The sequence below is a fragment of the Oryza brachyantha genome, chromosome 3 (assembly GCF_000231095.2).
Source record: "Oryza brachyantha chromosome 3, ObraRS2, whole genome shotgun sequence".
Classification (NCBI taxonomy): Eukaryota; Viridiplantae; Streptophyta; class Magnoliopsida; order Poales; family Poaceae; genus Oryza; species Oryza brachyantha.
The window spans coordinates 993,505-1,021,325 of NC_023165.2; the positions used below are offsets into that span (position 1 = coordinate 993,505).

Consider the following 27,821-nt stretch of genomic DNA (forward strand, 5'->3'; position numbering starts at 1 on the left):
ATATATGAGAATGGAAGGGTAGGTGAGGATAAAATAGAGAATTTTAATGAGAAGTAATTGAATAGATAAACAATATCAAAATGCTTATATAAAAATACTAATATTATGAAATAATATTTCAATACTAAAGTTAATTATATGGCTTTTTTAACATCGTTAAAAAAGTATCTCAAGGTAACATATTTTAGTATAAAAATTTAGTACCTCGAGGTATCAGAATTTTACACTAAATTTTTTGATACTTTAAGATACTTTTCAATAAAACATAAAAAACCTAATTATATTTTGGAGCATATGGACATCACCTAGTAGCAATCAAAACTTTCTTTAACGTGATAACGTCGTACTATCAATATGCTGCAGTGGTTAGTCGGTATGGTTGAGGTGGCACCGCCATGGAAAACATTTTTCCTTTTCTGTGCCCGTAATGTCCTGTTTCCACGACATCAGCAGAGATTCTTATGAATATTTTCTCATTTTTCTAATTCGACGCCGTTGCTTTAAATCTATATTTGATCGTTTATTTTATTTAATTTTTATCTAAATATATAAAATTACAAGTCATGTTTAAAGCTATTGTACAAACAAATTAAATCATAGCATAATAATTAATAATTATATAATTTTTAATAATATAAATATTTAAACATAGATCTAAAAATAAACAACATTAAATAATAAATAAAAGGATATCATATCTTCTTTTTGCCCATGACGGTCAGTATGGTGCCGACGAAACATCGATGGTGAAATTGTGTTTGATTCCCACCGACTAACGATTCCCTTAAGCTCTTCCAAAGATATTCGTTCCTTTGGAAATTTCCAGGAAGTTTACGTTCGACCAAGTGATACACCTGTAGGAGTCCACTGATGATGGGGCTCGAAAAAGCCCAAGGCCGCGTTTGAATGGAGGAGATAAGTTAACTTATCTTTGGCACGGAAAACAAAGTAATAGATTAGTATATGATTAATTAATTATTAATTATTAAAAAAATAAAATAGATTAATATGATTTTTTAAAACCATTTTTTTATAGAAATTTTTTTATAAAAAATATACCGTTTAGCAGTTCGAGAAACATGTGTGTGAAAAACGAGAAGGTAAGTTAACTTGGAGGGAGGAAACGAACGCGGCTCAAAATCATGTTCTCTCTGTCTATTTTTTCATTTTTTTTTTCAGACTGGACTGGCCAGCCCTCTTCCTGGGAGGCTCTGTATCGTTTATATACAAATTGGCTTACAGAGGAGTGTAAAAATGCGCATGCTGTCACGCGTATCGTTAGGCCCCATGTTAGTTAGGCCCCATGTTAGTAGGGTTTATAGGTTTAAATCGTATTAAATAATATGTCACATAAGCAAAAGATATTGACGTGTATAGAATTTATGATGAGAGATAAATTAAGTTTCATGAGATAAAACTTGATGTACCGTGAAAAAGATCGAAATATTCATTAAGAGTAATTCATTTTATCTTTACATATTTGATCAACTACTATTGGTCATTTGGGTGTAATATTTAAGGGATATGTTAGCGTATGAAAAAAAATGAAATCATACATCGAGCAATTGTTTCATTCATCTACTTAGTTTTATGTTTTAAGGTGGTATAAAACATAAAAAAAATTAGTAGCTTTCATTACCATATAAGAATGATAAAATTACTATTTATGGGAGCATGGATGTGTCCTATTGTAATCCGTTTCCACAATAAATAATTGAACGATGATTGATCATTGATGAACTCAATAACTTGCTAAATGCATTTAGCGAGAAGTCATCAGGTGTCCGTGTGACACGCCATTTGAGATTGAATTATGTAGTAATTAAGAAAAAAATTACTTACGATGTCGCTGTTGAGAGGTTTCCAGTGATCGCACGCCATGCAAGCTACTATAAAAGCGTGTATATATGATTCTCTTGAGATATGCATAGCACAGCATGCAAGCTCCTATAAGAGTTCTATACGCAATACGACGCATAGCACTCCTTGTCAACTCTAGCTGCAGGGTTAAAATAAACTGATCAACCGGCACACTGTGTACGTACTGTAATTAAATTGTTAGTAGAACGAAATAATGCTGTACTAGTATATGATCGCTTGTTCGTTTAGACATGATCATACTCTACATTAATATTAGTACTAGTTTGCTTACCGGCCGTCTGTATAATACTCCAATAATTAATCACCGGTACAATCCGTGTCTTGCATCACGGGAGAGAGTGCAGCTGATGTCGTATCCTCACGTAACGCCGATTGCGTCACCCGTGCCATGGTGCTCGTACTGTACTGCAGTTGGGATACTCCTACGTACAATCGTATTCCTACTACGGCTGCATGATTGGTTTCTTTCTAGGATATGGGCTGTGCTGATGTCCAGATACATTATAAAAAAACGCATAGAAATATTTATATTTTGAAATAAAGATAGTATAATAAGGAACCTTTAAAACAAAGAAACTTTTAGTACTTTTGGATAATTGTTTGTATGAAAAGTTTTCCTTTATAGGTGTTTAAGATTATAGGAATCGCTCCAAAATTCATATAGGATTTCCGCTATTCCTTCACTTTTTTAGAGGATTTCAGACATTTGATCAAAGCTCATGTTTTCTATTTCCTTTGACGTCTCTCTTCTTTTTTCTATTCTATTAGAGCGTTTCATTCGAAAATACATGTGTATTTCTTTTTTGAATTTGGGGATTAATGGTATATCCTCCGTCTCATGATACAAAAGATTTTGCACTTCCACTTTGCTCCATAATAAAAGCGATTTTGTGATCCTGATGTAGCACTTTATTCCATTTATAAACTGTTTTACTACGTTATTCATCGTCTACCAGTTTTTATACTATTTCATTTTACATGTACTAACTTTTATAAGACACGGATACTGTAGCACACAAATTGATGTAATTTAAGCCGTCCAAAAAAATTAACTGAAATTAGGCTTATTTTCCGGTCACTAGCAAAAGAATTAAAAAAAAACGCGCAGGATCGCACGGGATGCACGCGGAGAGTCCCGTGGGCCGCGGGAAGCTCAGGCCGGGTCTTGCTAATGGGCTTATCCCATCACGGCTAGCCCACTACTGGCCACGAAGCGATCGCGTAGTGACAGCCCAGCAATTCGGCCCGGCCCATTGGACGATCACCGCAAGCCCTAGGCGACAGCGACTTTACGTGTGCATTCCGCCGCTCCTAATACACCAGCACCACGTGTAGCACATGCATGTCAGCAACGAATGGGTTCCCTCTCAAAACCCTACTGTGATTCCGTGCGGTTCCTGCCTGCCTGCCTCTTCCCTCTAAATTGCATGTGTGTGTGGGGCCAGCTTTTCGCCTACCACTCGCTGCTCGATACAAGCTGATTAATTCGATTCTGTCAACTGAACATGGAATGTTTTGCACGCATTTACTCGCAGCAAACAAACAGGAGAGGAGATGTTTTCATCTCGAGCCACAGAAATTAACATCACATGATGCCGTCGGCATGCGAAACCAAACAGTTTTCACTCGCCGACGATCGATGCTACCAGAAGCGCGAAGCGACTGGGGTCCAGAAGTCTCGTCGGCTGCCTCTGCCGAATCGACACGTCAGGGAGAGGACTAACCACAGGTAGCCTTCAGGAGATCGAAACGTCGAGCAATACCAACAGGGATACAGGTGGGTCAAAGCGATCTGTCACCTGAATGTGTCTTACCTAGTCTTTTTAACTCCCCAACAATCAATTCGCCTTCGACCCCAGAGAGAAATGAATCAAAAGCTTATAGCATGCAAGCAGCAGCAGGAATTCATACAAGTTATGCACTTCAGATTTCGATTTAGATGATGGTAGTGGAGGCAGCCGACCGAAGAAGGTTTCTGCCTGGTGGTGCATGCACGCATCTCTCAATTTGCAACCATGGACGTCGATACAACAGGTAAGTAGATATACAACGTGATGGGGGGTTTTAGGGCTCATTGCATCTCCTTTCTGAACGCAGATATCCAGCTTATTCCTGGGCTTGCTACTTAAGAATGGGGCTCTGCTTGAGCATCTGCTGCAGCACCGCTGGAGCGACCTCTGCCAGGCAGCCCTATGAATAGCTCAGTTTCCACATCCATGTCGTCGTCGTCGTCGTTGTTGTTAAGGTCAGGGTTCGCAGCTTCAGTTAAAGGAGCAGGGGCCACCGTGGCCGCAGGCTGATTCTTACACTGCACAAGTTCATGGTCAGGGGGACCAAATCAGGTGAATTATTACGCGTTTGCAGAATATTTTTGGCATTCATATTGGTGTCCAGACGTAAGATATCACATGAATTAGCTCATATGCTAGGCTGGGGGTGTGGGGGATAGAGTTTAGCTGCTGCTGTCTTCAGGGCAGCAAAAGTTTCGCTCGGTTTACCTTTTCACGTAGATCTTCGTTGTCCTTGCGCAATTTTATCTCCTGATAGATTAATTGCAAAACATTAGGACTAATTCGGTTAAGTATAGCAGATGATAGGTTAGTAAGGGTATTATACCTTCTCTCTCAGCTTGGCAACTTGCTCTTCCATCAGCCTTGTCTAGTGTGCAGAGAAGGTTGTAAGTTTGTGGCCATAGATTCATTGCTGTGAACGTATATAGATTGTATACTGAATTGGAAGATGGAATGATGGATTAGATAACCTTCCTTCCCCTGATGCTAATGAGGCTTCTTTCCAGCTTGACCTCCAGGCTATGGAGTTCTTCAATAGAACATTCTTCCAACTTTTCACCCAACAGTTTTCTGCATGTCAACAAATTAAACTCGATGGTAATAACTTAGTTTAACAGCTATAAGGATGAAAATTGTGCAAACCGAAGTGAGTACCTTTTGTAAGCTTCAAGAGCTTCAAGTTTCTTCGCCAAACCTTCAGCGTCAGCTTTTACTTGCTACAATTCAGATAACCAAACAACCTTATGAAATTGTCCAACGAAAACAAGCCTATGCTAACTTCACCCATTTAGCGCTCAAGTCCTTTATTTACTGGTCAGCACAAACATTCCTACCATAATCTCAGAGAGACTGCACGTCCTTAATTGGTGAATTGAAAGTTGCTTGTATAATATATTTGTTATATATATTGTTTGTTTTAAAATAATACTGCAATGACATTTCTTTCATATACATATTTTATCATTTCATAATCACGTTTTCTTACTTGAACTATAACAAACGAACATCTGCTTCGGTGAAGGAATCTTATGCCTATTTATGCATACCTATAATCTGCTGGGATTGCTCTTTAAAAAAAATACAATCTATCAGAAAAATGGGCAACCAAATTAAATAAAAATTGGAAACAGAGTTCCCAACACTAGTGCCTTAATATACAAAATACATTAATGGGAGCAGCATATGACATTGGCCAATGGAATTTATACCCACACATATGACATAAAGAACACTCAAATCAATCTATCAACAATAACGTGGTGATAACCAAGTTTGTAAATCAGAATCATATACCTCTATATCTTGCTGTACCGACTTATTGCCGATATTGTCCTTTGTATATGTCCTATAACGTTCAATTGTTTTCTGTGTACTGACGTAAAGAGAAAAGAAACAAGATATGTCAGAAACTCAGTAATGTTAATATGCAAACTTAATTAGAAAAGCACAAAATGTAAGATATTTCTCAAACCATATATCCAAATAGCTTCATAAAATATTAAATAAGAAAAAGAATGCAGTCAAAGGTGAATTCCTCTCTGCAACTAAGGAGGTTTCACACCTTTCCTTATTCTGATACTCCAATAAGAAGAAAATATCATATTCCAACTGTACATGTTTGATCTCTGTTATATTGTTGTCTTAGGCCAGATCACCCCAATATCACATGACAATTGAAACTTGTGAGGTTGGAAGGGTATTTAAAGTATTACTATTAAGAAAACATAGGAATGCCTATTGGACCGTTGCATATACATTTTGATTCACTGTGTGAGATATATCCAATTGTCAGAAAAACTACAGACCAAAAGATATAACTAGCTACGGATAAAATTGGTAGTTCCAACATTCATGCATATTCCTGACTTAACGTTAGAACAGATTTTAGGGGTTTACATGCTAATACCACCAGAGAATCTGCCGTTTTGGCCATTTATAGAAGGCATAACTGTTCCAGAGCTTTCAGAGATGTGGCTACTGTGCCATCATTTGTCATTCTGCGTGATCAAAACTTTGCCCAAGCTCATCATTGAATGGTCTTTCTTATCCATAAAACCTAATTATCAAGTGTGGTAAATGGTACAGCTGGTAGGTTTAAAATCTGTAAGAAATGGAATCATGTGAATGAAATAATGAATAACTGCTGAACAAATGATATCAAACTAAGAGAAACTTTTGATAAAAACTTAATCATAAAATAATGACTAAACTATCAGCCATATGGAAACTTGATCTGTTTATTTAATCTGAACTAATCATAAGACTGCTGCTACAATAGAATTCACTTAACCAAAAAAACGAGGTGACATTCTGTGGCACCATATTCTTCCTTGGGAAGGGCTAATGCCTTCGTGTGGTCGATACAATATAATGAGTTATTTAAATATCTAGTCAACGTCACCACAAGAGGTTCTAATCAATATACTATATCAAGAAAATAAATTGCCAAAAGTAATTCTCTCCTAATCTAAAACCTGGTACATTTAGCACATGCACATGTGGGGAATACCATTAGAAATAAATTATCTTGTATACACACAAACATATATGAATATGCAACCATGGAAATAACCCTTTGGGCTGGATCGAAGTAGTAACTACTTTTACAAGAGTAAAGAAATAAATATACAATAGATTATATTATATTAGACTAACTTTGACCCATGGCCAGCCTCCAGCTACTTAAATTCTTGCTGAAGCCAACAAATGGTACGAAAACTTGGAGCAAAAATTCAGCCATGGCTTCTTGCAATCCTAGTGTACCAAATTTTGACTATCTGTCTGAGTTGTTTCAACTTCAAGTTAGTTAATTTTGAAAGAGTATGTGTCTATCGATGAACAAAATGTGATTTTATTCCAAAAGAAACAACTGATTTTTACAATAAAAAATGATGTGGCATCAGAACTAAAACATAATCTATAATTGTCGGTTCAAAAAATCTTGCAAACACACTTGCCACTTTTGGATGTTTGTCATAAGTAAAGATAATAAGTTGTTCCTATCTTCTATGGGAAGGGGAAGGCAAAAAAGTGCACATTTTACCCCTCAACTATGGCCTTGGTCAAACCATCTTAATAACCATGGATGAAATGTAGACAATTTGCAATGTTGTAGGATCAATAGTTAATGATTGAACAATAACATGTCCACAACCATTGGAGGACAACCACCATTTACCTACCCCTTGCAACTATCACATAGTATTTGACCTCATCGTAGGGTTAGCCCTTTGCAATTATCACATTTTTCGACCACTAAGATATGCTTAGTACCAATAACATATTGAATATACCCCATAAGCACACAAGTCTAATTACACTTTTCTCTTGTTTTGCACATAGTGGCTAACCCAAGGATTAGAGCATATTTGACACTTGGATCTATATCTTAATGCTCTAGTAGCAAGGTGGGATTACTCACACAATGCTTGAGCTAATGCACTATGACTTGTGAATTGGATGCAACCTTCTTCGGTCGAGTTTGACAAGTAGATCTATGAGTGGTAAACACAATTATTCTATGACGTATGGTATTCTAGTGGTGAAAGTCATGTATTAGGGCCATGTAGGGTTAACTTGTGTATACATTTAGTACATCTCTCCAAACTTTGAAAGGAAACATTTTGGACTTGGCATCCCAAATCGTCTGGGAACTAACTGTTTACCACTCTTACAAGCTATCACTCTTCACTTGCCACTTTCATGGTTGTTCCTACGTATTTGCCACCAAAGAGAATATTTCTTAAATTTGTGCCAGCTTTGACACTATGGTGTGTAACTTAGGCGTACCAATGTGGATTGCAAACGTCAAAAATTCATTATGCCCCTTCCACACCCCTCAATGTTATGGAGTTGTCAATGTCATTGTTGGCAATGCTAGCTATTGAGGATCTGCAAGCAAGGACCAAACTAGTGTCGATTCCAAGGACAATAGTGGAGGATATGGAGGGGTTGAGTAGACCAGGATAGGTAGGAAGGCAATGATGGCGGTTGCACGTCAAATGTAACATCCCAAGATGCTTTGGCCAAGGTATAATCCTGTGTGTAGGGCGGTTGTTATCCTAGTTGTGGTCATCAATGGCAGATGTTGACTTGAAACAAAGCTGACTAGTAATGTTAGCAACAAACATCTTCTCTTCCATTTCATTATGCCCCTCGCTTACACAAGAAGCACAACTTTAAGGAAGGGGATGTTTTGTTAGGGTGGAGGAACATGTCGGCTAGCGATGGTAGCAATGGAGTTCTTCGGCATGACCATCTTTGCTATTCAGCTGCTGCAATGTGGTGTAGCACCACTATAGTGGGCATTCTCACATGTTGCTACATGAAAGTAGGTAGGTTGGACCCCCTTGCTAAGTGCTACGAGGGTTGTAGAGTAGTGTAGGTGGATAGTGAGGTGGATAAAAAATGAGGAACAAGGACAACACAACAGCTCTACTATGGGTGGAGTTCATCGATCAGGATGACTACATCAAGGTGGGCATCCAAGGACATGGATAACCAAGTTAGTAGCTTTGATGACTCCTTTCTTCTTAGAGGGGCAACCTAACTTTTCAAGCCAATAATCCAAGCTAACATGCCTATATGCCACACTACATATGCACAAAATTCAAAACTCTCTCCGGTGGGAAATATGTAGCGACAATTGCAAAAGTGGCAAGCAGAAAATGGTGGCTTATATGAGTGGCATTCAAATGTCCTATGATATTTTACTGCTTTCATATTATAAATATCTTTTGTTGATTCAAAGATAGTTAATACTTGCCTCCTTATATACTTTCCCCCATTTAAACTATGAATTGAACATGTTGTCTTTTTTATTTCCACTTATATACTTTAATACAAAAAGGGCTAGAAGAAATATTCTTAAAGGTCTACTAAGTTGACAACTCACTAGAGGACCCAAATACTTTCATAAATATGCCAAACTAATAGGATAACAAGATACTAATTTACATGATGATTTTAGAAGGATATGTCAACTATGTCGTAGCCTATGGCATCTTCTATAATTGATTATTTACCTACAGTTCTACAAACTTAGTAGTTATGGACATATGTTTTTTTTACAGTGGTCTATCCAGGAATTATTCTGAGTTTGAGCAAAGAGCAAACTTAATGATGGCCCTACTCAATACGTATTTTATCTGCACCATCACTTAGTATTAAGTCCCTTCACTGAAGGCCCATGAGCCCGAGCAGGCCTATGGTCGTCGAGCCTTTGTTTCTTGATATCCATAAATCTTGTGTACTTACGAATTCACATCAAGTACTAATTGATGTTGTATAATACTCTCTATTCCTTTTTGTTATCACCATCAACCAGGACTATTGTAACTTTGACAACCAATAATTTTGAAATGAGTAAACTACATTAATGCCAAGTTTAATATTTATATGCTTAATATGTAAGACATTTAATTAATATGAAATTTATTTAAATATTTAGAATTTTATTTGCAATAAGATAGATTGTCGATGTTTAGAATTGTGCTTGAAGACAAGTATAAATGAATGGAGGAAGCAGAAAACCGTGAAAGTAGATTTCATCTAAGTTGTAACATCAATGATGAATCTAAGCAAAATTTGGTATCCATGCACGTTACAACAGACAACCAATAATATAGAAATAATATGGTGCACATGAGAGTAGTTTTATCACTAGTGATGTTGAAGACAAGCCATATTCAACAGGTTGCTTAGTAACTTGCGTAGAAAATTATTAGTGGCCCAAGAGCTCTTATCGACATAGCCGTTTGGCAACATATGATGAATTAATTATTACATATATAAAACTTGAAAACTGGAATGCTATGTTTTTAAAAGCAACTTTCCTTATATTTTTGCAAAAGCACATTGTTTAACTTGGAAGTGTGTGCACGGAAAATGAGATATGGGTTGCGAAGGAGTAGAGTGTGGTAACTTTTGAGACATTGGAGCTAGGGTGTGGATAAGTAAATATGAGAAGATTGTCTATTGACATTCGAACTACTTGCAAAAGAACAAGAAATATTATACATGAAAATGGCAATTTTAAACCATTTCTTATTTATTTATTTATGACAGGAAGTAATTGGTTATAATATTAAATGAGCCAATTAACAAATGCACATATTGCGTGGTGCAACTTTTGGATTTTCCATGCCTAGAATCGCTTGAATGATTTACCATTAGTTAGTAATGATCCATGACAACTAGATTGATCCTAAATATTCCTTTGAGTATAACATACTCAAAAGTAAGAAATCAAGGGTTCTATATCATATTTGGTAATGTTAGTGCTAAATGAGTGATAATCATTACAAGTGTTTTTGGGCGTCTCCTGGTTTGCGGGTGTTAAATAGCATAAGTTTAGCAACAGTATACAATTAATACAAAGTTTCTAGCCAGGGTATATTGTGTTGGTGTAAAGACAATCATATAAACTCATAGATTATAGCCAACTTCAGCTCAATTCTTCACAAAATGAGGCCAAAAGATGGATTTTTAAATCACTGCATACAAACACAAACATATGGGCTAGACTAGATTCTGTAAGCAGGGTATTGCATTTTAATTGTGAAAATTTGTGACAAACAATTGTACTTTCTTGTTCCTAAATGGAAATTTATTATATATATAATAATTATCATCTCTATTAGCTTAACACTTGGGGCAGCAATAGCATACATGTAACAAAACCTGCAGAGAAGGGTTTACTTTATACACCGTTGTTAGGTGCAAATAAATAGCTCTACATAGACAAGGTATTATGAAAAACTACCCTTGGAAGGTTATGGCCTTATATGGGTTAAGCTAACTCAAAGAGCTATGGAAACGGTTGCAAACATTGAGGTGGACTGTCTACCCTTTTTCTTACATTGGTCCAAGGTATATCATCAAATACGCTAACAAAGCAAACTTTACAATTTTACATCAATAGGCATGCACTAGCACCAACGAATTTATAAACTTATATTTAATGGAATATTATGTAACTGAAAAGAACAAGTGGAGGCAAATATTGTATAGAAACAAAACGGAGCAATTTTCATTGGCAATTACATGTTTTTAGTTAAGGGCTTAACACAAACATCATACGCTACATATAGATAGAGCTACAAAAAAGTGATAAATATTTTGTGTATCGAGCATGCTCTCTCATTGACCCAACATCTTCATTTTGAGTTAAGTAGTGAAGCTGCCAAAATAAGTGCATTCCATAAGAGCTAATAGACAAGATAGACATAATAGTTATAATGAAAGAAACTATAAAAACCATAGCCAAAATATACCCATTTGCAAACTTATGTACACAAATAACCACGATGCAGTCAAACATGATGAGGCCAAAAAACAAAGAAAAAAATATATATAGATGTATAACGCTAGACTTATCTCATCAATAATTAATATATATCTTTTTTTGAAAAAGAGAACTATTTTTAATTACAATATACATTTGATGACAAGAATAAAAATCTAGAGACAACTAGACAAACACCAATACACCATAGAAAGAGGTAATAGTGCCATAAGGTGGTTTATCTTCAATTATTGTGCCCAATAAGGGTGAGACTATATCAATACATGTAAAAAGAACATGAACTTAGTACCTATGGTCACAATTGTTGATTAATGTCTTTGGCAAGTTACATAGTTTTGCTAAAAAGGAACTAGAATTAGACTGTACACGATGTTAATTGAGAAAAGATTGCACAAAGCAAATGAATAGTACATTGGAACCAATCAAATCGTTATCACCCATATTACAAAGTTATGCATACATGTGTGCCTCATTCAATTCTTATTTAAGGTCTAATAATCCACAATCTTCGTGTGATAGGCCTTTTATTGATGATCTTTTCTTGAAGAACTTTGACACGGTCTCCCAAATTTTGTGTTAACCACACTTACTTTGAAAATTGAACGATGTATATACTTATAACCCAATAATGTAAAATATTATCACAAAATACCTTTTTAGACAACCCATACGATGATTTCCATGTATACAAATAGTGTATTAAGAAGTTATCAAATGAGGATAACCGAACCATTAGGTCGAATATGAGCCAACATATGTTTCATATCAATAAACCAAAGAAAATTAAGTTTATTATCTACATTTTAAAGCAAAGAAATACTAGAACATGAGTTTCATGTCTTTTACTTTCCGAAGTTCCTACATGTATCAAACAAATGCAAGCACGTAAACGAAAGAAATGAATGACCAATGAAGTTGATTGGGCACCATGCAAAGGTCTTCCGCGAAGTCTTCTCCCAATCGATAATGTCACCATTGTACCATTTGAGGAAAGGCATGGGGTTCAAAAATGTTGCGGATTCAAATTCGACTCTCCTAACATCCATTTCAAGTGGGCCTAGCCTCTGATCTAGGAGGTTGATAGGCCTACGAGTACTTGTTGGAAATTTTATGAAGTGCACTTTCAAATGGTGGGTCCTACTCACCAATTCATTCAAATACGTCTAGATTCAACCAAACAATCACTTCTGTGTGGCAGTCCATGAGTGGCATATGGGTCTTATAACATTACTTAGGACTTCACCTACGTGTGCCACATTGTGCCTCCCTAAAATGGGAGGACGACCCTAGGGTTACTCCAAGCTGTGGTGCCATGTGGTTAAGCAGTTAGGCACCATGTCCTTCATGTTCATCCATAATTTAGTGTGTTTTTCTTTGTTCTTGTAGGGTTCTTCGATTGCTTAGAGGAACCATAACCTTCCTAGTCAAGTGTATTGTGTTAGAAAGAGGTTGGTACGGTGATGCTTATGCATGTACGGATTGTAAGATATTATTAATTTGTTTATGTAGCATGATATAGGTATATAACTTTTGAAAGTGTTGATTTTTTTTCCTCTCTAACGTTCATGAATATGAGCAAAATGATGTATGCATCTTGTAGTATAGTCTTGAAGACAACTTAGTAATAGAACTAATGGAATCACCAATTTTATTTAGTATTTTATTTATGTCATGTGAGATTTTTTTATTAACATATTCATCTTGGCCTACACCTAGGAGGTCAAATCACATTGGAAGAATGGAGCAATAATGCAAACCGACATTATATTTTGAACAAACCAAGATAGTGGGTTGAGGACATCGTTCTAATACCATATTCTAATTTCTCTAGTAAGAAGGGATTGCATGTGTCTTCGAGGGAAATTAGCACGACATGCTAAGCTCTCCTTTTTGTCTAGCAATAGGCTCTTTTTTGTCTAAACAACGACAATAGCCTAGCTCTCTTAATATCAACCATAATTTTGTCATGTTGAGTCTATTTTGCAGGAGTCATGTTGTTAATCTTTCTAATACCTATATTATCTCAATCTAACTAAAACTAGATGAAACCACACATGTTGCCTAGTGAATATTGTATCAAAACAATACTATTGAGGTGCAAAATGGATTTGCTCTGTAGCTAAACCACGGCTTTATATTCTTTTTAGAATTTGCACTTTTGATCATTCAACCAAAATGCTAAAACTAAGGTGATGTGGATTCATGACATGAGAAGAAAAGAGACAATTTGAACCATAGAGTAATTATCTATGGTCTAGACACAATTAAGGTCGTGTAGCTTAATATGACAAGACATAGAATTAAAAATAGGTAGTTTTAGTGAACTATTATACATGTTTATGGGATTCAGCCAACACTTTTTCGCCGCTTGGGATGAGATGGGAATAAATTATTGAGGGGTTTGCTTCTAAAAGTGGAGCTACGGGCATTCAATAGGGGGAATGCATGACATTGGAATCAGGAAAGGGACTTAATCCAATCATCCACTAACTAGTTTAACCTGATTCTTTATTTTTTTCACATGACTTTTTTTGTTAGACACCAATATAACAATTACTAATGTTAATCACGACATCTTAGTGTTAATCAACTCAGATTTGGGAATTGTTTATTTTGTTCCTGGTAGGTAGGTACGAAGTTTATTACGTTAATTAATTGATCACATGACAATTGCCTCATTGTTGAAATCCCCGTAGGTACTTATGGATTTCTTTGAACCTAGATAGAATTAAGATAAACACTAGTGTTATTTTACGATTGCCTCATTCTTACATGTTTGTTTTTCCATATTTGTAGGTTCAATAGTTATCGCTGTAACTCGTAAGGTAAACTAGGCTTCACGATGGATTACTGTAAGGTGACGCAAGTGTTTTCATATCAAAACAAGTTTAGTTAGTGGCTTGTCTAACTAATATTCTATTTTCATATTATAAGACGTTTTGGCGATACCTGGATTCATCTATTGATCCATGTAGCGAATGGGCTTATAGCTGATTTGGTTAGGTGGCTCTAGTAAGCACTCCTTAGGTCCTAGATTTGACTCCTCTCATCTGTCCCAATCCAAAGCAAAGGTCTAAGGCCCGGCCTAGGTTGTTGGTCGTTCTCACGTGGACTATGGTGCCACTGAGCAAGGGTGAGACATGGGTTCGAAGGTTTTCTTGACTTGCGTTAGGTCTTCTTCTACGCTTAATACCTAGGGTTGTCTTACATCCTACAATTACAAGTCAAGGTTTTTTTAATCTGTTGATCCCTATATATTATTTGTATATAAGTATAGATTCATTAACATCTATATGAATTTTGCAAATGCTAGAAATACTCCCATTGTAAAATGAAGGTTGTATTACCTAATCGGTAGTTTAGGCAACCAACTGACTGCCGACTACAACGACTTAGTGATTAAACGGTGACCAGCTAGGGGATCCATTATGGCTAAAGATATATTTCACAAGTATCTAGGTGACTAGGTGCATTAGTGAAGTACAACATAGACCGACATAATGGGGACCAGGCACCCTTATCCCAACAAATGGTTACTTTTTGTTGCATGACTTGTTTACTACCTCAAAGGATCAAACTATGAAGATTTACTCCATAAGCTTTAGTACTTGTTAGCCCCATAGAGGTGCAGTGAAACACGACACCACCACAAGTAGTAATGAGTATAGGCCTAGTGGTAGGTGGCCCACCTAATCAAGATTTAGGAAGGTTTTGGCTAACATTGGCTGTGCATATCGCTAGAGAACTCCAAATCTCAATATATAACTATTCATATAGAAAGATCCTAAAAAGATTCTCTATATGTTTGTTCTCTCTAACGTGCTTCCTTGGTATCAAACGACATATTTAGTTTCACTATTTCATTGATTTTCAAAAGATGTCTTCAATATTAATAGCTACATTCTTGATGGATAATATTACAGGAGTTACAAAGTTGGAAGTGGCAAGGAATGAAATATTTTGGGTGGAGCAGGAGTAAAGGGACGAGAGGAAGGCAACATCTAGTGGGACTTCTATAAACTACAAAAGAGAAACCTTGATGGTGATAAGGTTTGATTTTCAAATGTCCTCTTATGAAGTAGACAATGAACTGATGAACAAGAGAGTTGTTGATCACTGCAGAACTTCAAAAACTACAAAAATAAAACCTTGGCAAATGATAAGGTTCAATTTTGTAAGGCACCGATGTAATCCACAATGAGCCATTAGATAAACACACACCAACATAATTCGGTGAGTTGGATAGACACCCACGAAATTTAGTAAGGGAAAATGTCATCATAGCAAACCCCTAAAGTTAGGGTACGATAGATCTTAGGTCAAACCATTTTCCTCATCAATAGCCTAAAACCGATTGAGCTAGTACAATCAGTTGTTAAACTAACTAGCCTACCAATTGCCCTGATGATAAAGGAGGTTTACCACCTACAAGTGATTAGTCAGATACTACGCTGACGAGATGAACACTACTAACAAATATTGTTCCTTAGCCACTACGTGTAATCATTAGTACGATACTTCGACCAAAAGAAATTCCCAAAGAGTGATTGATGTCAACTCACTTACATTATCTACCTTCAAGATTCATATTTGCCTCAAGCCATTCATAACTAAGGCTCAAGGCTAGTCTGGGCAAGTTAGCAAGGCCAAGCCAAAAGAAATGAAGGGGCCCTTGGCTACACATATATACACACAACTAGCTCAAGTCAAGTAATAATAAGTTTGAGGAAGCCCAAGATTGTTAATATTAGCTATGCTCCTAAAAAGCACACAAAATCTTACACCATAAATTACAAAGCATTGTGTCAGCCACCTTATTCCCTTGAGACAACTTTGTTCGCATGTATAAATGAAACAAGGCTTATCGGTTCTTCTAACATGTTCATGGTCATTAATATCTATACACCACATCTCCATGAATTGGCTTATTTTTTAGATTATAGTATTTTTTGATAAAAATATGTTTTTTTTTTCATAAGACTTCTCTTTGATGAATTTTCCCTAATATTTTAGCTTCAACACACACATCCCCTTTCCAACTAATGATCAACTTTGATGACTAAAGTATCCCACTCCATCTTCTCAACCAATCACAATATTTCCCCAATTTAATTCCACCAATTTCCTTGATACACATATCAAGCTCAAACTTATTTCTATAACTAAGTTCAAATAAATATTTTTCCTTCTAATACTAAAAGTAGGATACGGGCAACCATGAAAGCTACAATACATGTATGGTTTATCTTTTCATGACTTTGTTTGTCACCCGAAATATGTCTCAAAACATTTTGCAAATGTCTACGATGAACATGAACTTTTTAACACTAGAAGACAATCACAAACATCCACTAATGTCCATGACCCAATTGGTTTGAAACAAAGCAATAAAACCTTGATGATGCCCACAAGTATTATTTCCATAATTATTTAGGTTCTCTAGAAAGCTTTATAATAAGGTTATAATTTTACACAAAATGATCCTTATGCGAAATTATGTTTGATTTGAGGCAAAGTAAATATAGTTGTTTAGGATAGACGTTTGTGAATCAGACTACAAGTTGTCCCAGTCAAAGCAATTTGGTGGAGAAGAAGCAATAGGATAGCGGGAAATAGTTGCAGCCGATGGAATCCGAAATCGGGACTATGAATAGGAAATAGGCCCTATTACGAGTCCAATGGGGACAATATCGAAACTGAAGGTATAAATATGTACGCCCATGGTTATTTTCGATAGAGCGAGCTGTTAGTGTAGGGATGCATCGGTTTAGTTCGATCTCCTATTATGTAAGTTAGCTTCGTTGCCCCTATCGACTAGATTGGCTAGGACTTTCTTGATTAGATCCGACACTCTAGTCGATTTACTTGATGGATTTATCTGATATTCTATCATTATCTAGATTGCTATGGATAGCATACAGGCTGTTAGGATGGTTTAAATTTTTAGTTACTTCAAGCTTAATTTTGCCTTAGTTCGGTTTGATCAATTACATTTGTTGTTAACTGCTAGCTTAGATCAATCCATATGCATACATTTTTTGTTTTATTGGAGTTTTAGCCAATAATATATCCAAGTGATCTACCAGCCAGTTATTTAAGCAAATATAATTACAAGTTTAAACCATATTTTGTAATCTCAATGATGTACTGTCTTGGTTCAGTATGATGTATCAGGATGGTATTCAATAATACTAATGTTTGGTGGGAATTATATCTAGCTTAGGAATCTAAAGCCGATATGTAACTCTATCCCATCAATTGTTGTTACATAACCTTTATTCTAATTTTTTTCACTAGTTACAATCTTCTAATGTCTCGTTCAGTTCGATCTTCTAATATTATGTATTGCTTAAACTTCTACATGATGGAAAAGGCTTTTATGTTTTAATTGCGTAAACAGCCGAATCAACTCATGCGTAATCAATATAACAATCTGTCATGTTTACTATCTCAGTCTTAACTATCTCGGTTGTGTCCAATCTTCTAAGACTATTTTTGTCAATATTACTTTTTACAGTGAATTATATTTTATTCTACCCAATTATAGTTTATTTACATTATACTCTTACATATAAATTCCTGCATGACCAATTTTCGCAATCGCTAGGTCCTAAAAGTATCCATCAGCCTAATAGTCGATCGATTGATGTTGGTTTACCGTTGTTTCTTGCTTTGCCTTGTCAATTGTAGGATGAAACTGTGTAACACACCTAATTTCGATAAATCCTACGATGAAGGACCTGTACTAGAGCTAAGCAAATCTCCTAGGCATTCGCGAGTGATCAGCGCATCAGATCAACAGATTTCATGTCAACAATAGTTCAATTGATATACCATAGGCAAATAATACAGAGCCTGTCGAAATACACTATTGACCACAAAATCACAAAACTACACATTATGACACAAAGTGGATCTGTTACTCTACTTGACCACACAAAAGTAGATATGTTGCTCTCTCACTTCGCTAACCAAAAAGCAACAACTCACTTTTGGTGTAACGACACAAAATGTCAACAATCCTAAACGAATCAATGTCAAAATTGGATCCATCAGACATGGAGAAGAACAAGAGCATATTTTCTACCAAATTTGGTATGGCTACTTTGTCAAGTTCCCGAGGTTTTGCTTGTAATTTCATAGGGATAACAGATGGAAAAGGCTCATATCTTGAAGAATTGTGTTAGCGTTCTAGATATAACATACCTATGCATGGGCAAATCGTCTCTAAGATACTGCATACCTATACATCTACAGACAATTAGCTCTAAAGATAGAAGTGTGTACAACTACATAAGTAAAACAACTCCATGCAAGGCAAAAATACATAGTATGGTCCAAGGTTGATTCCACCTACTAGATCGTATTACTTGTTCCATTGACGATGACTTCGAGAAGTGACACGTTCAACGAAGGTTTAAGCGAAAGCTCAGGCTCGAAATGATCAATCTGGCCAGCTAATGCTTTGGCAAAACCAATGAAGCTATCAATCTATATACCAAAATCATCCATGAGGGTTCAATCTCAATCCTACAGGAAAGTTTTGACGAAGTGCTTATGGGGTCTTGTTTCTCACCCATTATCTAAGTGCAAGGTGTTCAAGACGGAGGTCACCCAGCAAGTTGTTTCCATCAACAAGGATGCAACGACAAGCATACCACTCCCCTCTCGTCAGATTCGATAAAGTAGACTCACTGAAGACTACCTCAATTGCTTAGTGGGAGTTCATTGGATTTGATCCAGATGAGCCTTCTAGAATTCAACATCTTCCTGTGATGTTGGAGTGATCGAGAAAACAAACGTAAGGATCCAAAAGAAAGGCGCAAGACACCAAAAGACATGATGTACTTAGATCAACATCACCAACAACTTCCATTCCCTCCGAGTATAAAAAATATTACTTTTGTGCAACATCTTGTGGTTGCACGTTCTCTGCTGGACCAACCTTCGGTAGATCATTCCACACCCACAACTCATGGAGTGGCTCAAATAGATAAAATCCTCTATCACTAATCTCAACACTACTTTCTTTGAAGGTACGGAACAATGACAGGAAAAAACTCCATCAGTTAGCAAAAAGTCACTACCTCCATGAGGTTCCTAGAGCGATGAAGGCAATGGCAACCGCAGGGGTAACGCAAATAACGATCGTACTCATAGAAACACGCAGGCTTAGCTGAAAACAAGATACTTTGTTGATGTTCTCGCCAAGATTTTGATCTACATGACAACTTTGTCAAGAATAGCACGATAATCGTGAATGCACCTTACATCATCTATAGGTATCCAAGTCTTGATCTAGCCCAGAGGAGAAGTACGATGGAAATACATATTTAGAGGAATATCTCTAGGTGTACTCTACAAATGAAGGGATCTACAAGTAATCTCTAAAAACAATTTGTGGTGAACTTCTGAGGCACTTATAAGAGACACAATCAAGGATAATCTACATGCTATGAAATAGGACAGTGAATCCTTATGAGACTTCACATGGCTCTTAAACGAGTGTCACAATACAATCTCGCAGGTCATCGATGCCTTTGTTCTTAGCAGATTAAAGTATGTTGTCCGAGATCCATGGACAATACAGGAGATGGCACGTGAATCAAACAGATCACCTGTCAATACATTTTAAGTCTACTTTCCTAATGAATCAAACAACACATGAATTGGATGTTCAATAATTTTACTAGAGGTTATGCATGATTAAATCATTCGAATCTATTCGTAGACTCTCTGGCACATAAATTATCCATACATCTACCATGAATCCAAGTGTTTCAAGCACATGATAAAAAAAAAGAAGGAATGAAATGACATGCACATTAGATTCCTACTGGATTGTACAACACAAGAAAGTTCTAGAACTGTTGTTTCATAGGCCCAAAAAAACATTGGTACTCAAAATACGGAAAACAAAATATGAGGTGAGACCTCATGCTTATTTTCCTCCAAAATTTCTCTAGAGAAGCCTATTCTATAAGAATAAGTATATATAAATTATTTGGTTCAGAGGGCTTCATAGGATTATTTCCCATGACACAAATCCTCTAGAATTCCTTTTTCCTTTGTTTCAATTAGGAACTAAATATGAAGATATTTGTATCAATTTGAATTTAGTTTCCTCTAGAATTCCTTATTCCTTTCTTTCAGCATGTGGTAAAACGATCATGTATTTCACATACGGACTTTGATTTGCACATTCAAGTACTTGCTGGAAATTGTTTTCGAGCCCCACGTTTTCAATATGGTCCAAGAGTATACCTGATGCTTTGTGCGCAATAACCAAAAGAATATTTCACATCTAAACTCACTAATAGTTATTGCGAAATTCATTTTACTAAAGATATTTTTGATTCATGCTGAAAGAAAATTGAGGTTATTTCTCAAATAAAGTAAACAAACAAACAATCATCGGGAGATGCAGCGAAGTTTCTTTCGTAGCAAAGTGAAGCAATGTGTTTCTTTCTTGTTTTAGCGGTCCTACGATTGCTATATCAACTATAGGGGGGTGTCCATTACTCTATCACCAAACATTACGAACTAAAATTAGCTATTAGTTGCCCAACTCCTTGATGGTCTCACCACCCGTTCTTCCAATGATTTAATGGAAATAGGGTGATCCTATCAAGATAGCCATTGCTTCCCCACTAGGGATTTACGGCTAGATAGTTATCTACCACATGATTCTACGAAGGTAAAATGGACGGTGTGTTGCATGGGCAACACGTTATTCATTTAGTTTGTTATGGGTTCACGGTGTATCCATAATCCTCATTGACAATGTCGAGGCCTCTTTGACTCGATAGGATCATACAAGCTTGTTCTACATACTAGATGTCAATTCAAGGTTAATATGGTCCTACTAGTAATTAGTGTAGTATTGTTGCTCATGCACAATAGGTTCTATAAATTATTGGTGTTGAGTTGCATTAGATGGAGTTGTATTCTGATTTGTAAGCTAACTTTATAGTTTGTTTTTGTGGTCGAACCCATGTGGGTTGGAAACATGCCTAGCTATAAATTAGTGAATACCATATGTGTTCTAGTGAGGAATTTAGAAATGCCTTTAAGAAAGCTCAATGAAGACATTTTGGAAATCATGTACATGATAGTTCTACCAAATCTTTGTATTTCTAGAATGGCAAGGAGGGGTGTGTTGCATGGGTAGAATGTTGTTCATCCAATCCGCCGAGGTTTCTAGAGCATCTAGTTCGCACGTTGAGAAGACCTCCCTTCTACATATGATGATAAGTAACAAAAGTTAGGTGAGGCAGTATCTTATGTTAGATATTCTCTTACGAGGATGCTACTATATGGCTTGTTCAACTGCAATTTCATAGCTTGCAAATGGTAGTATATTGGTGATATAAGTCATGACGTCAACATAAACCTTGAGTAGAAATATGAAGCAATTGAAATTTGTTGATGATTAATTAACTTTATCAATGATGTGTTTTGTTAGGATAATGTGACATCGGTGAGATGGAAAGCCATCTTTGGTTGTGACATATCGGTGACATGGAAAGCCATCTTTTGGGGCATATTCTTATCCAATTAGGTAAAGAGAAGTGGTGTCTTCAACCTCAAGAAATGCTCATGAATGCATTGAGTGTGAGCTAAGGAACTCATCCTTTAAATGAGATGGTTGATGTTAAAGATAATATATTGACACTCATGTTTGTAAATTTTGTGTTTTATCTCTCATATTCTTTAGTGAAATGTGCAATATTGTGTTCTTCAAGTTGAGTTTTAGAGTCCATATTTTCTTCACGTGTAATGGTTCACTAAATATGGTTTCCAAACTCATGTATCAAGTTCTTTTATTCTAAAAAATGTGTTAATATATTCTTTTGTTACCCAACATTATTAGATGATAACATGCTACATACTAGATGTTATGCAGAGCCCCCAATGTTATATGTTATCTATAAAATTAATATGTCTAAACTACACATTGGCTCCCTTCTAGTATGAAGGTTCATGCACAAAACTAAAGTTTGCTACGATCCTTTGAAACATATGTAAAACAATTGATCGGGGAAAGTATTAATGGGTGTGTAGGGCACGCTAGAACATCTAGCTAGGAAAATGCTATCTTTGATAGGACAGGAAAGCCATTTGGTAGTGCTACAAGATTCTCGGTTTGCTAGACAAATTGCTAATAATGATATCGAAGACCTAGTCGTTGATGGTGAGCCAAATTGGCCCACCCACAGGAGCAAGAAACACAACATCAAGTTAGCAACGATGAACTCACACACCCACAAGTTGTCCTTTTGCACTCTTTTCAACCAAATAATGGCATTTGGATCTCTTGGCTATGCATGAATACTCTAGCCTAAATCAAGATTAGCTAGCAATTCATCATAATGTCTTCTTTGTATCTTAGATAAATTTGTTTATGATATAGTTAGTTTGGATAAGGAAGCTATTACCGCCTAATTATGATGTGTATGCAAGAACTAAATGCTCATAGCCAAAATAAATAAAATTTGGAAAAATGCTAAAAAATATGTACAACTATAGATATTAAATATTGTAGTTTAAATACACATTTATTATCCAAACCGATTAAAATTGTTAATTTTTCTCTCTTTAGAGTACCCCCTATGTTCAAAAGTATAGGGTGCATTAGGCTTCGTTAGGAAATATTTTAACAAAAAATCCTATATTAGGATCTCAATTTTGTGATATAAAAGCAAAATCATATATGAGTGCTTTCAAATATGAATCTAGTAACATCAGTTTGTGTCATAAAAATTCTTTCGTGTTAGATTAATCGTTAATCAAAGCCTTGTCATGAAACCTAATAGGCAATATATTTTTGAATGGATGGAGTATGTGATTAACAATTATTCTATGAAAGTTTTTAGAAATGGGAGTGGCATCATGATAAGTAACCAAGTTGAGGGGAATCAAAGCCTTGTCATGAAACCTAACAGGCCATACAATTTTGAATGGATGGAGTATGTGATTAACAATTATTCTATGAAAGTTTTTAGAAATGGGAGTGGCATGATGATAAGTAACCAAGTTGAGGGGACAAATTAAAAGACAAATTATGATGACACAATGATTTTAGTAATTTCATTAAGGTGTATGATAAAGAGCTCTTTCCATTCAGGGTTAGAGGAACCCATTCTATCCTAAGGGAAAGGAAAATTGTGTTATTGCATGCTTTCAAACAGCACCTATATTATCCTAGTCTATGTTTTCAGTATTAATGTGAAGACAAATCTAATGCTTATTGATTTATACAACACATTTTAGGATATGATTAACTTCCTTTTCTAATTCAAAGCATGCATAAAAAAATCAGCTGAATATAATCTTAGAGTATGCATTGTTACACACACATATATATGAATATATCAGTATGGTTAACTCAAAACAATAATTGACAAATGAAATATGCATGTGTCTTGTTTTAATTTCTGCATAAACCTTATTACATACTAGTTGTACAAACTGTGCAGGAACAACTGAGCGACATTTATATGATGTCTAATGTAGCATACATCCATGTTAGCTAAACATCAGTAGACAACCGTAGTGTAAGGTTTAACATGAGTGTTTCAACCCAATATGCTTATTTCATTCTGTCTTATTAAGGGGGCTACCGGATCTAAAAATAATGTGGTTCTTATATTAGCTAGGTTCCACCCCCAAACATGACTTTGGCTTGAATAAATACAATCTGATTAGTCAGTGCCCACCCTATGTTCATGTACATATTATTGCCTTCTGTGAACCACATAGGTGCATTACATATTTTGGATAAAGAGCCAGTCTTGAGAGAGTGCCCTCAAGACAGCAAGAAAGATCAAGATGTAGAATTTCATAGTTTTCCTTTATCCATTTGTGCAGTTGTGGCAATAAGCTATGTCGTTTTAGTTGTAGAGCCTTACTAAGATTTGGAGGCTCTCTGGAAATAGGCCTACTCCCTACAGTGTACTCATCATATTGCCGTCCAGAATGGCAGTAATGAGTTGCATATATTTTCACAACTTTTATCTTGCCAGTTTCACAATTAATTTGTTTACCAAAGCCGTGACAGTTTAGACGGCAGCTGAACAAAGCAAAATGCAGTTTTGGCGGTTCAGTAGCATACGTTATCTAAGAACTAAGTTAACAAGTGTATACTAATTAGGTCCTGCGGATTGGAAAACTGAAAAGATCGGAATTAAGCTGACGGTGAAATGTATTTCTGAAAAACTAGTGGGCACTGAGTACAGTAGAGTACTCTCTAATGAAGCAACAATAGACCACCACTAGATGTGAAACCGATAGTTCCATCTGGTTAATATAAGTACTTGTCCGGAAATTAAATCCACCACAGTACATGCATACAGGATTAGCTAGTACACAACGTTATCACATGCATTGGTTTTGTTTCTGCACGGGATGTAAGTCCAGTTAACAAGATTGCAAACAGCAAGTAGCCCAACGAAGGACATTGCAAAGTAATCTGTGATTAACTAGCCGTCTAACAAGCCTGGACCACCCAAAAATACAGCGACGACACCCTGAAACTTTCTTCAGGCAAACATTAAGTGCGTTCTCGACAAATTATAGCCTGATTCAGTAAGTATTAGTTTTTGCCGTCTTTTCAGACCCAGCTTCCCTATTGGCCGTATTCAGTAAATTTATCGGGTGGTGAGTTACCTACATCTAGTAACTATCCCTGTAGCTAGTCGCCGGTCGGCAGTGGATGCTTTTAAAGTTCAGCCCAAACTGCAGCAAGCGTGAGGATTGGCGGGAGAAGATGAGAACGCACTCGTCGGCAAGAGAATCTCTCGGCCGGAGACGTGTGCAGTTGGGGAAATACTATTAGCTCGAAGAAATCAATCGAGTAGATAGATACTCCAGTCCAAGCAGATACTACTACGAATGGGGAGGAGAGAGAGAAAGAGAGTATGGATGGGGAAAGCATGGTGCCCGCTCAGTGCAGACCGCACAGATGTTAGTTCATCAAACCCATAAAACAATTGCAAGAGAAAAAAGTCTGAGAGGGCCATCTAACCGGGGCAGTTGCTACAGGAGTTCGGCGCAGGGAGCGCGAAGATCCATCGGGTTCTCGCAGGTTTTGTGCTTAGGATTTCAGGAAAAGACTAATAAACTAAACTGAACCCCCCATTCTCCACCACCACTCAGCAGCAAAACGAAGAAACGTGGAGCAGATTGGGGGGAGGGCGTACCTGGCGCTGGCGAATTCGTAGAGCTTGCCGCGCGGGGAGAAGACGATGAGGGCGACCTCGGCGTCGCACAGGACGGAGAGCTCGAAGGCCTTCTTGAGCAGGCCGTTGCGGCGCTTGGAGAAGGTGACCTGGCGGCTCGTGGGGTTCTCTATCCGCTTCATCTGCGTCTTCCCCCGCACCATCCTCGATCGCCGGCGGTGATCCCCCCGCGAACGACGGCCTGCCTGCCTGCCTGCGCGCGGCGGTTAGATTGTTGTTGTTTTTTTTTCCTTTCCTTCTTTTTTTATCCCAATTGGAGGGGCGGCGGACAAGGCAAAAGTGGCACTAAACCGCAAGGGGGATCTGAGTCTGAGGTCGGCAAGGGGCGACTCACCAAAAATGGCAACAAGGAGTGGTGGTGGTGCGGTGCGAGGTAGGGTTTCGCTGGCGGCCGTAGCGGCCAGCTCCGTCTTCTCGCCTTCCCCTCCTCCTCTTCTCCTCCTCCTCCTTCCTTCTTCTCTCCCCTTCCCTCCCCTCCCCTCCCCCACCTCGCCGCTCTCTCTCTCTCTCTCTACTCCTCGGCTTTCCTTTTTGGTCCCTGCCGGGGTTGCCGCGGATGCGCGTTTCCTTGTTTGCGTAGTGGCCACCGCGGTGAGCGGAGAAGGAAAAAGGGAAAGGAAACCTGAGGGGGCCACACCACGGCCGCGAGGGGTAAAAGTGGTATTTTAGCCGGGCCGAACAAACAAGGCAAGCCAATGCCGAAATTTCCCATCCGAGGAAAAAGTTCGTTCCCTGATTGGCTGCCGCTGCTGCTGTCTCTTTTCGGGGAGGGAATTCAATTGCGAGCAGGAGGAAGCCCAGAATTATTGGTGCCCTCCCTTTTTGCACTTGCCCACCCGTAACCACACGCTATTTGCAACTTCTCTCCGATCTGCTGCTGCTGCTGCTAGCCCCCTCTCGTTCCGGACGAGCGTGTCAGTCACGCGGCCATCAGTGATTGATCAGCAGGCGGAGGACGAGGGCGACGACGACGACGACCACGACGTGTGGGTATGGTGGCACTGGCCGCGGGGGGCTAGCTTTTGGTATCTTGCCACTTGAGCCGCTTTCTTTCGTATTATTCCGCGTTAATTCCCAAACGGCTATATAGTATTTTATAATATATTTATATAAATTCACTACGTTAACTTTCTAAATTAAATTTTAACAGTATTTAATTTCATCGTTAAAAATATATATAAAAATATTAACTATATTTCATCTTTTGTCTTTAAAAAAGAAGACAACCTTGACTATCACTAAGGCCGTATCCAGCAGGAGGATAAATAATCTGCATAGAAAATATAGTAATAGATTAATACATAATTAATTAATTATTAATTCTAAAAAATAAAAATAGATTAATATGATTTTTTAATACAACTTTTCAATAGAAAAATTTTAAGAAAAATATACCGTTGAGCGGTTCAGGAAACATACGTGTGGAAAAAAGGTAATCTGGCTTAAGTAACTTACCGAACGAACACCGTCTAAGGCCCTGTTTAGTTCCCAAAAATTTTTACTCAAAAACATCACATCGAATCTTTAGACACATAAATAGAGCATTAAACGTAACGTAGATAAAACGAAAAATTAAATGCACAGTTATGTGAGAAATCGTGAGATGAATCTTTTGAGTCTAATTAGTTCATGATTAGCCATAAATGTTACAGTAACCCACATGCGCTAACGCCAGATTAATTAGACTCAAAAGATGATTCGTCTCATGGTTTCTAAGCGAGCCGTGAAATTTGTTTTTTCATTCGTGTTCGAAAATTTGTTTATACGTTCGGTCAAACGTTTGATGTGACACTAAAAATTTTTATTTTCCGACTAAACACCCCCTGGATCATCTGATATCCACTCCTTTTCGACGTTAAAGCGTCCTGTTCGGTACAATATAATATAATACCGTATCGAAGATTGGACTGTAAGACAAACAATCAGATCGCGCGCTCGACGAGGATAGAAACAGATCATGCATGCGCTGTTCCAGGTGCAGTAGTATTACGAAAAGCTCTATACTGACTTATTATTTACAGGTGATTATTGTCTCCAAAATCACTGTTCAAAAGAATCTTCTTCCCAAAAGAATCACTATAGACATTGGAGTTTGTCCACTGC

General features: G+C 37.1%; 1 protein-coding gene and 1 long non-coding RNA gene across 3 annotated transcripts; one reads left to right on the plus strand and one right to left on the minus strand.

Moving 5' to 3' along the window:
* Positions 1 to 3,958: 3,958 nt before the first annotated feature.
* LOC102720685 (MADS-box transcription factor 50-like) lies at positions 3,959 to 26,277 on the minus strand. 2 transcript variants are annotated; one of them, XM_015835515.2, is made up of 8 exons: positions 26,053 to 26,277; positions 25,680 to 25,907; positions 5,466 to 5,544; positions 4,827 to 4,888; positions 4,643 to 4,742; positions 4,498 to 4,539; positions 4,380 to 4,421; positions 3,959 to 4,189 (listed from the first exon to the last, which is right to left on the minus strand). In XM_015835515.2, exons 2-8 carry the CDS (start codon positions 25,859 to 25,861, stop codon positions 4,007 to 4,009), a joined length of 690 nt encoding a protein of 229 aa, XP_015691001.1. In that variant the 5' UTR covers positions 25,862 to 25,907; positions 26,053 to 26,277; the 3' UTR covers positions 3,959 to 4,006. The 2 variants fall into 2 exon arrangements, with proteins under 2 accessions (XP_015691001.1, XP_015691000.1); XM_015835514.2 differs by having other exon boundaries at positions 25,680 to 25,911.
* Positions 4,136 to 22,272, plus strand: LOC107303948. The gene is made up of 3 exons (XR_001549940.2): positions 4,136 to 4,223; positions 15,402 to 15,528; positions 21,944 to 22,272. It is a non-coding gene; the product is annotated as an uncharacterized LOC107303948 (long non-coding RNA).
* Positions 26,278 to 27,821: the final 1,544 nt, after the last annotated feature.